The sequence below is a fragment of the Trachurus japonicus genome, chromosome 6 (assembly GCF_045865225.1).
Source record: "Trachurus japonicus isolate A0001 chromosome 6, Traja_1.0".
In the NCBI taxonomy this organism is placed as follows: domain Eukaryota; kingdom Metazoa; phylum Chordata; class Actinopteri; order Carangiformes; family Carangidae; genus Trachurus; species Trachurus japonicus.
The window spans coordinates 39,017,478-39,033,583 of NC_140912.1; the positions used below are offsets into that span (position 1 = coordinate 39,017,478).

Consider the following 16,106-nt stretch of genomic DNA (forward strand, 5'->3'; position numbering starts at 1 on the left):
AATCACAGTGTGCCTAATTAGCTAAAAGTGACAAACAAAGATTAACTGTAAAAACATTATCCAGTAAGATATTGAATTATGAATAAGTAACAGCTATTTACTGGCAACATTATTTGCCAGGTAACTCATGTAGTTTGAATGGAGCACAAGATAATATTGTAAACTACAATCCAATTAATGGTTGTTTCTAATATAAAACAACAATACATTGATGTAATTTATATACAGCAACAAACTGTAAAGAGTATACAGTAATATACTGTAATATACTGTTTTAAAGTAATTAACAGCACTTTTTGCCTGCTATTTACTGTAAATTCTACAGGAAATTTGTTACAGTGTAATTATTGAATATGACTTTCAGATTTAGGAATTCATTGAATATAAGATCAGATGAGTTACAGGTGACACACTAATTTCTATACACTGATAATAAAGTTTCTCTGAAGATTGATTTAAATCTAAATTCATATAGTTTACTGTTACTGTTACTGTTACTGTTACTGTTTTGAATATGGTAAATGTTAGACAGGAACCAGACATCTTTATATTGAATTACTATTCATTTTATGTTATTTTTGAAGATGAATGTTTTGACCTGTGCCTGTGAATGTGACGTATTCACAGTCTTTGTTCCAGAAACTGGTCCCCACAGTGAACAGAGGCCTGAAGGAGACACACAGCTGCTGTCTGTAGCTCTTTGTCTGTTGTTTCTAAGAGAAATGCCGAACACTGAGCGTCTCTTTATGGCAAGCTGCTGGCTCAGGCTCTTTACACAAAAGGCTTCAGCTGCTCAGGTGCTATAAAGAGCAGCAGCTGCTCCACAGGTAACAGGACGAGCACAGCAGCGACTGCAACCACAGCAACCACCAGCCCAGCTCCGCTACAGCCAACATGACCTCCAGCAGCATGAACATGGGCAGGGTGAGCACATCCCGTCTTTACTCTGGTGCTGGTTCAACATCAACACAAACACAAACCTGAGAGTCTGTCAGGAAGACAAATGACCAGGTTTCCAGCTTAAACTGAATCTGTGCTTTTTAATAAATAGAGTAGAAGATAATATGTTTTTGAAATTTGCTTGTAAAACTTTCAGACAGTGACATCCTCTTGACCAGAGTTTAGCTGTGAAAAGTTATAATTTGAACTCACAAAATGAGCCACATCACAACTGTGGCCTCTCCCTTTGAGGATTAGTGTCTGAGGTTTTTAAAGTGAAGCAGCTAGCAGTTGGAGGCCTAGGATCCCAAGATCTTCATTACTGTGGCCCACAGCGCCCCCTGCAGACACATAAAGATAAACTCTTGTTCTTTACAGTGATCAGGAAAGATGTGAAAACGAAGAAATACCAGCACGCATTTTCTGTTTGTTGGATTGGTGTTGTCTTGGTTGTGACATGTACGACACGATGAAGAAACTCATTGACAGACATTTCTCTGTTTGACCCTGTGATGTCCTCAGATCGTCTTCTACGAGGACAGGAACTTCCAGGGCCGTTCCTATGAGTGCAGCAGCGACTGCGCTGACATGTCGTCCTACCTGAGCCGCTGCCACTCCTGCAGAGTGGAGAGAGGCTGCTTCATGGTCTACGACCGCACCAACTTCATGGGCAACCAGTACTTCATGAGGAGGGGCGAGTACTCCGACTACATGAGCATGATGGGAATGAACGACTGCATCAGATCCTGCCGCATGATCCCCATGGTAACCACACCACACATCACATCACTTTATTGTGAGACAAAACCACTGGAACTCTTCACAGATTCAGTCAGAATGACTGAATGTGAAAGTGAAGTCAGTGAACTCTGAGTATTGTTTGATTATTTAACTGTGACTAATGATGATGTGATGCTGATGTGTTGCAGCACCGTGGCTCCTACAGAATGAAGATCTATGAGAGGGAGAACTTCGGAGGTCAGATGCACGAGATGATGGACGACTGCGAGAACGTCATGGATCGTTACCGCATGTCCAACTGCATGTCCTGCAATGTGATGGACGGACACTGGCTGATGTACGAGCAGCCCAACTACAGAGGCAGGATGATGTACATGAGGCCCGGAGAGTACAGGAGCTTCATGAACATGGGCATGGGCAACATGAGGTTCATGAGCATGAGACGCATCATGGACTCTTACTATTAGAGTCTGCATGGAAAAACTGAACAACATCAATAAAGTTTAACATAAGTGAATAAGCCTTTCTGTCTGGTGTATTGATTAAAAGGCTGAACTGTCACTGATCATCATGATAAAACTCGATCTAAAGGTTTTAGGAAAAGCAAACAGCCAAACTGTAGGTTTCATGTGAGAAAGTAGATCACTGATTTAACATAAAAACTAACTTGCTTACCTTGAGCTCCATGTCACAGAAATGGTTCAAGTATTGCATTGCAGCAGACCGCATCGCACTTTCAACATTCCTGTGCATGAGGCCACACACGGTAACAAGCCCACTCACCGGATGGCGCACCAGCTTGGTCATGTGCGTGTGGGCAGAATCCGTGTGAACTTGGAGGAAGTTTAACTTCCCTGACTCTCCTGCCCACGACACACAACATTAAGCAGGAGCATGCGCACATCCGGTGGCCTGCCATCCAGAGCAGACTGGAAGTTGGCGCATTGACTGAGGCTCAGGACCAGAAACAGGCCTCCTCCTGTCATCCACTTTGTCGAATGCACCAATGTACATGCAGCATGAAATGACACCTGCTCTATGCCTCTTACATCCACCAAGTCTGCCAGATCAAGAGGGTCGGGGCTTTTCTGTCCAAACTTCGTTAGAAACAGCATGACAGACAGATCTGGGTGTGTCCCAACTACACGAATAGCCTTGTCCAACACCCCCAAGATGAACAGCTGATCCTGTTGAAGGATGTTGAACTTTGAGGGGTTGGACAGGCTATTCTTCTGGACTGAGTCACGGCCCATGTCTTCCATATCCAGGTTTCTCAGGAGATGGGTGAATCCAGCCCTGACTCTGTTGAGTAGGACTGCTGCTTGATAACGGGTCGTGGACTCACCACCCCGACAGATGGTCTGGTCAGGGCTGTGCAGTGGGATCAGCATTATGTTTATAAAGTACCATGTGCCGTCTGCCCCAGGGTCATGCCACAGCTGTGTGCCCACCCCAACCGCTGGCCAGGGGAGGGTTAGGAGTAGGGGAAATATAAAACTGGACTCCTTGGACCTAAGGCCAGGAGCCAGTGAGTGCACGGTCCTTCAAAAGGACTCCCCAGCAGAGCCTCTCCAGCTCTAGTTTTCCCTTTGTTTGGTTTTGTTAGCACACATATTTAGTTTACAGTTTTATATAATTTACACTTTATTTAGTTTACATTTACAACTTATTTGTTCTTTATTTCCCATCATAAAATGTTGGGAGTTCAAAAAATTAGACTTAGAGCCTTAATATCGATCAGCATATCGATCAGCAATGCGCTACGTTTCGGCTATCTCAGCCCTCCTCAGGCGCGCTGATCGCTGGCGAAGTGAGCGCGGCCTGTTTGCCTTTGAGCCACTTTATAGCCGTCGGCGTTACCCTGTTGTCACTCCTCCCTCTTTTGTATCTTTTTAGATCTTTAATTTATTTTACATGATTTATTTTAACCATGCAGCATCCAACTTGGACGTCTTAGGTTAGTAGGGTAAAAACTACCTGACAAGAGCCCCTGACAAGACGTTTTTGGTGAATAACTTTTGGTAGGAAGGTCGTAGAGAGACAGTGTTGGCACCTTTGCTAGGGGGAGAGTTAGCATCTTCCCTGGGCGCAAGCCCTGGAAGAGGAAGTGCACGGGCCCCCAGAGGTCCCAAGACAGTCCCCCCGCTTCAATAATTACCACCATAAGGTGGTGGGTGTTCAAAAAATTAGACTATCCAAGCCTATTGTGAGCATCGGTCTTAGCGCTACGTTTCGGCCTTGTACGGCCTTCTTCAGGCGCACCGAGCTACAGGGAGTGTGGCTGCAATTGAGTGCCTTAGACCACACTGCTGGCCCTGCTACTCAATCCCTTCTTCCTCTATCTTTTCCTTTCCTCTGCTCCTCTTTTCTTTTCTTCATGTGTTGTGTTAATTTGTTGTCAAATTGTTTCCCTTGTAAGGTTTTTATGTATTGTTGTCTGTTAAGACTTTCTTTCCCCACTAAGTGTTTGTCTTTTAAGTTATATAATTGTTTTCCCCTTATCCAATGTGTATGTGTGTCTATTATGACTTTACTTTAAAGTGTTTGTCCCCATATGTTGTCAAATTGTTTAACCTGTAAAGGTTTTATGTATTTTTGTGTCTATTGTGAATAATAATAGCTATGTTACAAAATGACATGTGCATAACAGAATGTACCAGAAAGAGCAGAACTGAGAGTCACCATGACCTTAAGATAGCTACACACAGAATTTCACTACACATAGATCATGTGACCATAGGCCTGCACATCAGCACACGTCAGAGCTCACATAGACCAATCACAGTAGTACAGGCCTTGCACGCTGGGAGGGACCAAACCCACAGTGTGTAAGACTGAACAGAAACATACACAGATCAGATCATGCTCAGCTCTTCCTGGTAACACTGTCTTTGTTACTGTATGATCTCCGCTCTCTGCAGACTGCGATTAAATACTTCTTTGATTCAACCTTCGCCTCCTCCACTTTTTGTCTTGCCTCCCGACCCGGGGGAGATCCACACGAGTGGATCTCAACAAATGGGGGCTCGTCCGTGGGGGGAGCAAGGACAAGTGGATGGACCATTCGACATAAAAGCTTTTCTTCATGGACAGAGGATAAGGACACAAGCCGGCACATAAAAGGTACGCAGAAAACCTGTTATAACGAATTCTGCATATTGACTATCACTAGAACTGTGTCCTGTCCAATGTACATGTAAGTAAAGTAGCAAAAGAATCAGAAAAGTATTTTAAAACTTAAAGACAAAGGTAAAGAAAATAGAGACATAAAACAGCAGACGATAAAACCTTGAGAGTGGCGTAACTCCACCTGACGGCCCGACGGGGTCCAGGGGCGGTTGATACCGCGGCTGGGTTGGAGTCCCGGGGGTGAGGTCCCTAAATACTACTTGTTAAATACTGTCTCCTGAGAGTACATTTAACATTTAAACTAGGTTGAAGGCCTTAGTATCTTATGGGAAGATACTTAAATTATCCATTTGGCTAATACTACGGTACAAAATAGAGACATAAAACAGCAGACGATAAAACCTTGAGAGTGGCGTAACTCCACCTGACGGCCCGACGGGGTCCAGGAGCGGTTGATACCGCGGCTGGGTTGGAGTCCCGGGGGTGAGGTCCCTAAATACTACTTGTTAAATACTGTCTCCTGAGAGTACATTTAACATTTAAACTAGGTTGAAGGCCTTAGTATCTTATGGGAAGATACTTAAATTATCCATTTGGCTCATACTACGGTACAGGGTGAAAGGCCCGGGGAGGAAGAACAGGCTTCCAAACCAAGCACGTCTGTCTGTCTAAAATTAAAGGGTGAGAGGCCCGCAAGGAATATCAAATAATTTCTTACAAGCACTTTTGAAACAGGCAAAGTCTGAAATGAGCTCGTGTAAATATTAAAATGTATAAATGTTGTGTGTAAAAAGTTCTAACTTGTCTGTGTTGTTGGAGTTATTGTGAGCAATATATGGGTGGGGAAGAATAAGACTCTGAGAAAACTCGTTGTGTGAATATCCATTTCGCTCAGCGTCAGCAGTGTATGGTCTCAGTGGCGGGGTAACCTAGCGGTGTTAACAAACGCCACCAGTTCACTGTTGTTTAGGGCAGCGAGTGCGTAAAAGCCGCTCTGCAGCCCAGCTGTGCGCCTTGGAGGCTAAAACACCCAGTTGATAAACGGTGTGGGGTACGAGTGTAAACTTTGCAAAATCCTTGTGATTAGAACACCCAGAGTGAGACCGGGTCACTATAGAGTGATCTAGAAGCTTGTCTCCTGAGGATTTGCAAGGGGCTAACGCAGCTATCACTTGATTCCCTGCAAACGTACCAGCTGTGGAGCTCAGAGTCTAGATAAAATATGGATGGAGAATTTGATACAGAAATGAATGACAGTGGTTGGGGTCCCTGGCAGACCCTCTTAGTCCAAGTAGACACCACTGCAGACGCCCTAGGCGCCCTCACAAAACAGGACAGTAGAGAAAAGAAGGTTGAAAAAGCCAAACAAAAGATGCATACATTAATCACTGATATGGGGAAAACATTGCAACATGAAGAACCTTTACATACTCTCTTAGTAGCTAAAGTAAAAGCAGCAACAGCAAAAAAGAAAGAGGCTGTAGAGCAGGGAAAGACAGCAAATTGGTTTCACAGGAATGGGTGGAAAAAGAAGGAGGACGAGTGGGAGGAGGAGTGTCGAGGTTGGTCTGAGTTGGCTATCTGCTGGCAAGGGATGAAACACAAACACAGGAGTCCAACTCCCTCCAAAATGGTAACTGCACCTGACACCCTCTCATGCTCACCTACATGTCCACCTCCATATGCACTAAACCCACCTGGCATGTTTCCCACATATAGGATTGGTAAAGGCACCATGCATATTATGCCCGTAGGTGGGCCCACATTAGAAGACGAGTTAGATGACGCCGACCAACAACGCACGGGGACGGCCCAGTTATACCCCACTGCTGAGTTGCATGCACACCAGGCCGTACACACTAACCCCTTCACGTCCGCCCATCCACCGGCTGCGCCATTACACACACAGTCGGCTCCGCCCTCCGTCTTTACCTCCGCCTTTAACTCGTCTCCACCGTCCATCACCGCGTCGGCTGCACCCACCGCCGTCTACCCATCATCGATTGCACCCTCCCAGGCGTCATCAGCCGGTTCACAGCCCCCACCGTTTCAAGATAGGGTAGACAGAGCAGAAGTAGAACGAGAGCAGAAGGTGCTATTGGAGGCAGAACAGACAGAACACTATGAAATGCTGATGGAACACGCAGCTAAGCTACAGGCTACGGCTTCAGAGCTGTTAGAAAGAGAGGTTGAGGAAGCTAGGCTAAGGACCCCTTCAGGAGCAGCTTCAGGGCAGTTAGCTAGCCAGTGCTCCCCCTCAGTCCGCAGACCAGTCGAGGAACTATCCCCTAATGGTAAGAGGAGTGTTTTGAGGTCACAGCCAGCTCAGGAAAATGCACCTGGTGTACCCCACACAATCACAATGGCAGCCGAAGTCCAGAGAGATGACGACCCTAACAAGTTCGGCATGCTCCTTGAATTAGAAGCTGAATACTCAAAATTAGAAGAGGAATCGGTGAATGACCTCGAGGCCCGTGATTACTTTGAAAAATTACTGATAAAAGACCATCAGAACGTACAACGGGCTAATGAATGCCTTGATGCTCAGCGGTTAGAGCGTCAAGCTGCAAGAAAAAAATTAATGAAGTCCCTGTCCCCCGCCAGAGATAGAATATTGCAATATGTTCCCGATGCCCAGCGTGGCGCTACGCGTTCAGGCATGCTCTATACCCTACCCCCTCCTCCTCCTCATACCATTCTACCTTTAACCACGGTCCCGGGGAGTCAACAACTGAAATACAAGTCGTTCTCGTTCGGTGATCTTCAGGCTCTGGTCGACAAACTGCCCCCTGTTACAGATGGAGGCAGTTTGTGGCTCAGCAAATTGGACTCCCTGACAGCAGGACAAACATTGGCCTTAGGTGATTTCCGCGCGGTTGCCGGTAGATGCATGACCTTAAGTAACAAACGAGACATAGAAATGGACGCTAAAACCATCGGGCACCCAGACGACTCCCCACTCACCAACCACATAAATAGCATAGGCACAGCTATGCGCGCGCAATTCCCTCTGCCTAACTCTACAAAATTCGTTGGGATCCTAAACAAAATCCACGTCAATTCCTGAACGCCGCTAAAGACATGTGGACGAACCAGACAGGACATTGTCCTAAGAATTCGGGCTCCCAAACTGAGTGGTACCGACAGGCTGTATTGAACGGCCTCCCTGAGTCTGTGCAAAACACCATGAAAAATAACCCTGACATGTTAGGATGTGATTCTTCCACGTGGGAGAAGCACCTCGTGCACCACCTCACTATCTTTCAAGATAAAACACAGAAACAGGAGGAAGAACATTCTGACCTCCAAGCTCAGCTACTTAAACTGCAACTAGCCAAGGCCAGGGATGACGTCAATGATAAGAAAAAGAAAAAGGAGCAAGTTAAAGTAATGATGCAGTCAGCACAGGGACCGGAATGGGATGATCATTTTGTTTTTCCTGACATGAATCCTATTCCCCCGTGGGAGTCACAGCCGCACCAGAGGGGAGGTAATAACATGCGTAGGGGAAGGGGAGGCTCACGGGGTGGGGGCCTGAGAGGAGCTTACAGGGGGAGGTCACAGAGAAGAGACCTTGCTTGTTTCCTATGTGGAGATCCGTCCCACTGGGCGAGAGAATGTCCACAAAACAATGACAACCAGCAAAGGGGCGGCCGTCAGCAGAGGGGAGGCTTTCAAAACAGAGGAGGCAGGGGTAGACATGATCCCCAACCCACCACAGGGGGAGCTACTGGGCAGTTCCCCCAGCTATTTGAAGAGTGACACACCCCACAGAGAAGTCCTGAGCAACACTTAACGGCAGAACCAGTGTTGCCAGTGGCGGTCAACCACGACATGCTGCCATTTTTAGTGGATACAGGTGCTACTGTCTCCACTATACAGACTGTACAAAAGAACTTGCTCTCATCTGAAGTCATCACAGTCATGGGTTTCTCTGGGGTTCCTACTACTCTGCCATATACCAAGCCTCTTACCACGCAGCTGGGGAACCAGACTGTGCTGCACCCCTTCGTGGTCTCTCCTGATGTCCCTTCAAACCTACTGGGCCGAGATTTGTTGACCAGACTGGGAGCTAACATTCTATGCTCCCCTGATGGTCTAACTGTCTCGTTCCCTGATGGTACCCAGATGAACTGCAACAGCACCAACACTGCTCTGTCTGGACAATATCTCATGTCTCCAGTAGTGGACATGGCGGCAGACATCTACTGGGGCTTACTACATAGTGAAACACGAGAGCATGGCGGGATCCTGTCGGCCTACCTACAATGGAAGCCCTGGATAGCCCAGCTACACCCCTACGTGGCCCCTCCTGATCCTCCGCATGTTACATTGTTTTATGATAGACAAAACACAGAGTGGTATGAAGAACAGTTCAGCAGTCAGATAGAAGGTACTGATTGGAGTATAGCCACAGACAGCATCTATGTTGCTCCCATAGGTGTAGTAGCCGGTGTTAACCTACTACCTGCACAGTTACAATGGTACATGATGGAGGATGAGGCAGCACCACACGTCTCCCTCGCTCTCCATCCTGACCACCAAGCTAAAGAATTAGGTTCTATTGTAAAAACTGCAAAACAACAAACAGATTGGAAACAGCTGACGCCACAAATAATGTATTCCTCTACTGCTAAAACATATAAAATACAGGTTTCTTGCACAGATCAGGCACTCATGGAACATGTTCAGATCTCCCGCCATCACGGCCGCGAAAAGACAGATCACCCAGATTCCGCCGCCATGTTGGACTCTCTCCCAAACTCTCTGTGGGCCACTGGTCCCACTGATGTGGGTTTGGTAGACTGCCCACCTGTCACATTTTCTTTGAACACCACGGATCCCATCTGGCTTCCTCAATATCCGCATAAATTACAGGCCGAACTCGGTATTGCAGACACCATTGAGGGGTTGTACAAAAAGGGGGTGTTGATTGACTCACATTCTCAATGGAACACACCCATCTTACCTACGGAAAAGAAAGGTACCGGCAAATATCGGATGGTTCACGACCTGCGTTCCATTAATAGTGCATTACGTACCGCTACGACACCTGTCCCAAACCCCTACGTTGCTCTCACCAATCTTGACCCCCGGCACCAGTGGTTCACCTGCATTGACCTGGCTAATGCCTTTTTCTGTCTTCCTCTAGCTGAAGATTGCAGAGACATCTTCTCATTCACCTATCGCGGTAGACAGCTGACGTACTCGCGTATGCCCCACTACTCCAGCACTTTCTACCTTGATGTTTCTGGAACACCACACTGTGTTAACGGGGTGTTGTTCCAGAAAAAAGGGGGAGAGAGGAAAGTATTAATGTACATAATATGATGATGATCTGTCCAGAGAAAGACATTGACACAGACACAAATGAACATGCTGAAATCGAACATATAAAAACTGAGCAAAGAAAAGCCTCACCACAAGAGAAATCTATGTGGAAAAGTAGGGGTTGCACAGAAACAGAAGGTTTGTGGCGAGGTCCTGATGGAAGGATCATTTTACCGCCAGGAATCAGAGAAATAGCACTAAAAGAGGCACATGGGGTGGGGCATGTCGGAGCAGCACAGATGGTGAGAAATTTGGAAAATTGGTGGCATCCTTTTATGAAGCAAATGTGTAAATATCATGTAAATACTTGTCCTGAATGTATGATGTACAACGCCAGACCAACGGTCAGACCCCACCCTGGACGTTACCCTCTGGAAACAAAAGCAGGAAGAGGGGGGGGCGCTAGAGAGCCCGAACAAGATGGCAGCATAGCGTGACAGCTCCCTGCAACTTCGCACAGAAAACTGCCCCGAACCTCTGTAAACCTGGTCAACTACATAAAACAAAGGATGTCTAAACCCCAAGCAGCAAAGGAGTGCGTAATCTTCTCGAACGCTCGCCAAACAAACACACGAAGCAGCACGAAGACGGCGACGGCGACTCCGACTCCAACTCCGGTCAAGAATGTTGTAGCTAGCAACACTGCTAATGTAGCCAGCAACATGGCTAATGTCGCCGACGTGCTATGTGAGCTCAGATCACTCCGCTCCGAGTTCAGTTCGAAGCTGGACGGAATTAACAACCAACTGGGGGAGCTGAAGCATTCTATGTCAGTGATGGAGAATAATTTAGGTGACATTAAACGAGATGTAACAGCTAATGAACAACGAATCGAGGAGGCCGAAGTCCGCATAGCCGCTACAGAGGACGCGCTGGACAAGACCGAGACGGCTCTGGCTAAAGCAACAAAGCGGCTCACATACCTGGAAGAAAAGACCGAGGACTTGGAAAACCGCGGGAGGAGGAAGAATATCCGGCTGTTTGGTCTTAAGGAGGGAGCTGAAGGTACGCGTCCTCTTTTGGACTTTATAAATGATATGCTACCCCAGTGGCGCGACACTGAAACCGACAGAGCATTTACGCTGGAAAGAGCCCACCGTACCCTGGCTCCAGCAGTTCCCAACCAGAACCGAGCCGTCCTCCTTCGCTTTCTCAACTACCAAGATAAGGAACACGTCCTACGCGCCACAAGACAGCGGGACATCACTCACGACGGATCCAAACTCGCATTCGTCCAGGATTTTTCAGCGGAGACGATCAGACGAAGACGGGAGTTCAACGCTGTAAAAAAACTGTTTGTTGACATGGGTACCTTCCGAGGATTTCACCTCCAACCGTGCAGGCTGAGAGTGCTACACAACGGGAGGATCCAGATGTTTTCCTCCCCACAAGAGCCTGAGGAATTCTACCGCAGAATCTCAGCCAAATAGCCTATACATGACCAGGTTTGAATCGCTTCCTATACATGGAGAGGGGTGAGTGCAGTGACTTTTGTGCAGAGAAATAGGCTCAGCACCGGGCTCGGCGGTGGTCACTTAAACCAATTTGCTCTACAACAGTGGGAAATATGAACAATTAACAGCAGGGACATACTGGTTATAACAAACAGAAACTTCTGTTTCATTCTCATTTTATTTTATATTATTTATTTACTCTTACGCGAACACTTGCAGTCTATGTATATGATTGTCACTTTATTTTGGATATGTGGAAAAAAAAAAAAAAAAAAAAAAAAAAAAGCATGAGAGGAACGGCATTAACACGGGAGCAGCATGTGTATAGGCTTCGATTTGAAGCACACACTGCCTTTTTTCTTTTCTTCCATAATATGTGTATAAAAACCATGCTATACTTATTATTTACTTAAATATTTTTATTTCATTTTTACCTGCATATTTGCTGTGAATTAAGTACCACCCAAGAAAGCTAAGTCTAAACTCTTTTCTGGCCTGCTCTCCTGCACAGAGATGCACTTTTTCTAAACAAGATGTGCGTTGTTGACGGATAATTGTTACTTGCCGGTCAACTTGACGGTGTTACCTGTTCCAGTGGGGTTGCCTTGTCGTTTGGGGACTAGGCTGGGGTTTTGGGGAGGTGGGGAGGGGGTAGGTAGAGGGGGCCCCTCATGCTCTACCTATGTTACATTCTCTTCTACTAGTTTGTTAGTTTTATGTTGTTCTTCCCTTTACTTTTACTGTACCATGGTCACACAAAACCAATATAACATGCAAAACCTGGTATGTCTAGTACACTTAATGTAATAACTTTCAATGTCAGAGGCCTTGGCCACCCAATTAAGCGGAAGAGAGTTCTTACATTCTTAAAAAAGGAAAAAGTAGACATAGCTTTCCTTCAGGAAACTCATCTGTCCAATGAGGAGCATAAAAAACTCAAGAGAGACTGGGTCGGGCAGGTTTATTTTTCTAGCTTTACCAGCAATAAAAGGGGAACAGCAGTACTCATTCATAAAAAAATACCTTTCATATTCAAGGAACAATATAGTGACAATGAGGGCAGACACATACTAATTCGGGGGATGCTATATGGACAAGAACTAACATTGCTGAATGTATACGCACCAAATGAGGACAACCCCAAATTCATGATGGATATGATCACCTTATTTAATCAATATAATACAGATTTAGGAATAGTTGCCGGAGATTTCAATTGTTGTATGGATAGTAATTTAGACAAATCCTCAACTATACTGTCTAATCCCAATGCTTCTAAAACTCTGAGGTTAGCCTCGGTTGATGTAGGCCTGATCGATATCTGGAGAGAACTTAATCCTACAATAAAAGACTATACTTTCTACTCGGCTAGACACAAATCATACTCTCGAATAGATTTATTTTTTTTACCTCAGGATCATCTCTCATCTGTAGTTTCATGTGATATAGGCCCCATTCTTATATCGGATCACTCACCAGTTTATCTGCGGTTATCCCTTCCCCAGCAGACATATCAAGCTAAACAATGGAGGTTCAATGCCTCACTCCTTACAAATTTTGAAGCTTGTGATAATATTAGAAAATGGCTAGAACAGTACAGACAGGACAATGCGTCCTCCCCAGTTACCGCGGCAGTGATGTGGGATGCAGCTAAAGCAGTAATTAGGGGCCAGCTGATCTCTTACACATCTGCAAAGAAAAAATCCATCATTAACCAAACAGAACAACTTAAGAAAGAGTTAATAAATTTGGAACAATGCCATAAACAATCCCCTACAGAGGAAAACTTGAAAAAACTAAATGCAGTCAGAACTAGTCTCAATCTCATTCAAACAGAGCATATAAAAAAACTTCTGTTCTTTACTAGACAGCAATATCATGAATATGGTAATAAGCCAAGTAGACTTCTAGCCTATCAACTCAAAAAAGAACGTACAGAAAATACAATAAAGTGTACACGCAATGCAGCAGGCCAGTTGAAATATGATACACAATCAATTAAGTCCTCATTTCTTGATTTTTATACACAGCTCTATGCGTCAGAAAATCCCTCCGAAACGGATATTCAGAGATTTTTGGAAAGAGTATCCCTACCCTCTATTTCAGAGGACGAAAAGGAACAATTGAGTGCTCCATTCACCCCAGAAGAGGTACTACAAGCAATTAAGTCAATGCCCTCTGGAAAAACCCCAGGTTTAGATGGGTATTCTATAGAATTCTATAAGGCTTTTTGGCCACAAATCCAGCCACTTTTTATGCCCATGGTAACAGATTTTTTTGAAAATGGCGTTCTTCCTGACACTATGAAGACAGCAATAATATCATTAATACATAAGAAGGACAAAGATGCTGCTGAATGCGCATCATTTCGCCCAATTTCATTACTTTCAGTTGACTTTAAGATATTGTCAAAATTAATTGCACACAGGCTAGAAGACTTGTTGCCCCAGATTATTAACTCCGACCAGTCCGGCTTTGTGAAAGCACGCTATGCATCTGACAATATCCGGAGGCTATTAAACATAATTGACCACTCGACCCTACACAACACAACAGCCCTACTACTTTCGCTTGACGCAGAAAAAGCGTTTGATAGGGTCGAGTGGTCATATTTGTTTGCTGTTCTGGAGAAATTTAACCTTGGTGAAAAATGTATTGGGTGGGTTAGAACTATGTATAGCGGGGCGGAGTTTAGCTCAGTTGGTAGAGCACCCGCCCCATGTGTTGAGGCTATAGTCCTCGCTGCAGGCGGCCCCGGTTCGAGTCCCGTGTCGGACGGCCCTATCCTGCATGTCATTCCCCCCATCTCTGCCTCCCATTTCCTGTCACACTCTCAACTGTCCTATCGAATAAAGGCATGAAAAGCCAAAAAAAAAAAATACTTAGAACTATGTATAGCGATCCGCAAGCCCAAATATGTATAAACGGTACCCTTACTGAAAAATTTAATCTGTTTAGAGGATGTCGCCAGGGATGCCCTTTATCTCCATTTTTATTTAATTTGGCAATTGAACCACTAGCGGAAGCTATACGGGCTGATGAAGAAATTGTTGGTATCAATATTGGGAAAACAAAGAACAAAATTTCACTATATGCCGATGATATAATTCTTTACTTAACCAGTCCAGAACAATCAATCCCAGCGGTCCTAGACCTTATTACTGAATTTGGAACAATATCAGGCTATAAAGTCAATTTGACAAAATCCAATGCTTTATTAATTAATTCATCAGTTTCCAACAGACTCAAGGCCATCTCACCGTTCACCTGGGCTCAAAACAGTTTTAAATATCTTGGGGTGAATGTGGCTTTAAAACTTAAAAATCTTTACCTAATAAATTATGTTCCATTGCTTAAAAAGGTTAAGGAAGAATTAGAACATTGGAAAATGCTCCCTATCTCATTTCTCGGACGAATCAATGTAATTAAAATGAATGTCCTGCCCCGCTTTAGTTATTTATTTCAGTCACTGCCCTGTTACTTGGATAAAACATTCTTTAAATCTATAAACAAAATTTTGACCTCTTTTATCTGGAAAAATTCCTTGCCAAGAATAGCTTTTAAAACTTTAACAAAGTCCAGAGAGAAAGGGGGACTGGTATTACCAGACTTGCAGTTGTACTACTGGGCCGCCCAGACAAAGGACTTGATTAGCTGGGTGCAAAGACGTAACAATGCACACTGGATAGACATAGAAGAAGAACTTTGTGCTCCCATTTCTACAACCTTGCTACCATTCATTAACAATATAAATGCACAACACCAAATAACAAAAACATATGTAGTTTACAACACTCTTCGGGCTTGGCAAGATGTAAATAAGTTCTGTGGGAATTTTGGCAAAATCTCCAGGCTCTCTCCCTTATCCTTAAACCCAGATCTGCCACCATCAATTGGTAGCTCCTTGTTTGCAAAGTGGAGAGACAATGGTATACGTCAATTCCAACATTTGTTTGCTGAGGACACACTCAAGTCCTTTATAGATTTAATGTCAGAATACGGAATCCCGAAACAGGACCTTTATAAATACTTACAAATTCGCCATCTAATAAACACTCTAAAAAAGGAAAAACGCCTGTCTTTGGGGCTGACAAATCTTGAGGAGATTTTGGTGAAATCCACATCATTAAAAGGAAAAATCTCTGTAATTTATAGTACTTTGTTGAACCATTACAGCTCTTCCTTGACCCCACTTAGGAATATATGGCAGAAGGATATGGGATGTGCATTTGATGAAGATCAATGGGATACCATATGTCAAAATGTTTTTTCCTCACTGTCGTGTAATAAAATAATCGAACAAAATTATAAATTCATGCACAGGATGTACCTTACTCCACTCCGCTTAAGTAAAATGTTTCCCAACTCATCCCCTAAATGTCATCGATGTAAAACATGTATAGGTTCAATTATGCATGTCTTTTGGGAATGCAAGGAATTAAAACATTTCTGGAAAGCGATACATGATCTAACTGTTAAGGTTGTGGAAACCCAGCTGGACCTTACACCAAC

The 16,106-nt window shown here is 44.6% G+C and overlaps 1 protein-coding gene and 1 long non-coding RNA gene across 2 annotated transcripts; both read left to right on the forward strand.

The window, feature by feature from the left end:
• The first annotated feature begins 849 nt into the window (after positions 1–849).
• LOC146986687 (gamma-crystallin M2-like) lies at positions 850–2,201 on the forward strand. The gene is made up of 3 exons (XM_085780334.1): positions 850–924; positions 1,462–1,704; positions 1,869–2,201. The coding sequence occupies exons 1-3, from the start codon at positions 895–897 to the stop codon at positions 2,145–2,147; spliced, it is 552 nt and encodes a 183-aa protein (XP_085636460.1). The 5' UTR covers positions 850–894; the 3' UTR covers positions 2,148–2,201.
• A 12,295-nt stretch (positions 2,202–14,496) lies between these two features.
• Positions 14,497–15,109, forward strand: LOC146986688 (uncharacterized). Its single transcript, XR_015036083.1, has 2 exons — positions 14,497–14,826; positions 14,877–15,109. It is a non-coding gene; the product is annotated as an uncharacterized LOC146986688 (long non-coding RNA).
• Positions 15,110–16,106: the final 997 nt, after the last annotated feature.

Excerpts from the sequence above, each read along its gene's own strand:
- LOC146986687 (XM_085780334.1), top strand. The coding sequence starts at position 895 with ATGACCTCCAGCAGCATGAACATGGGCAGG. Across the intron at positions 925-1,461 it reads GCAGCATGAACATGGGCAGG|ATCGTCTTCTACGAGGACAG; the intron begins GTGAGCACATCC and ends TGATGTCCTCAG. Across the intron at positions 1,705-1,868 it reads CCTGCCGCATGATCCCCATG|CACCGTGGCTCCTACAGAAT; the intron begins GTAACCACACCA and ends GATGTGTTGCAG.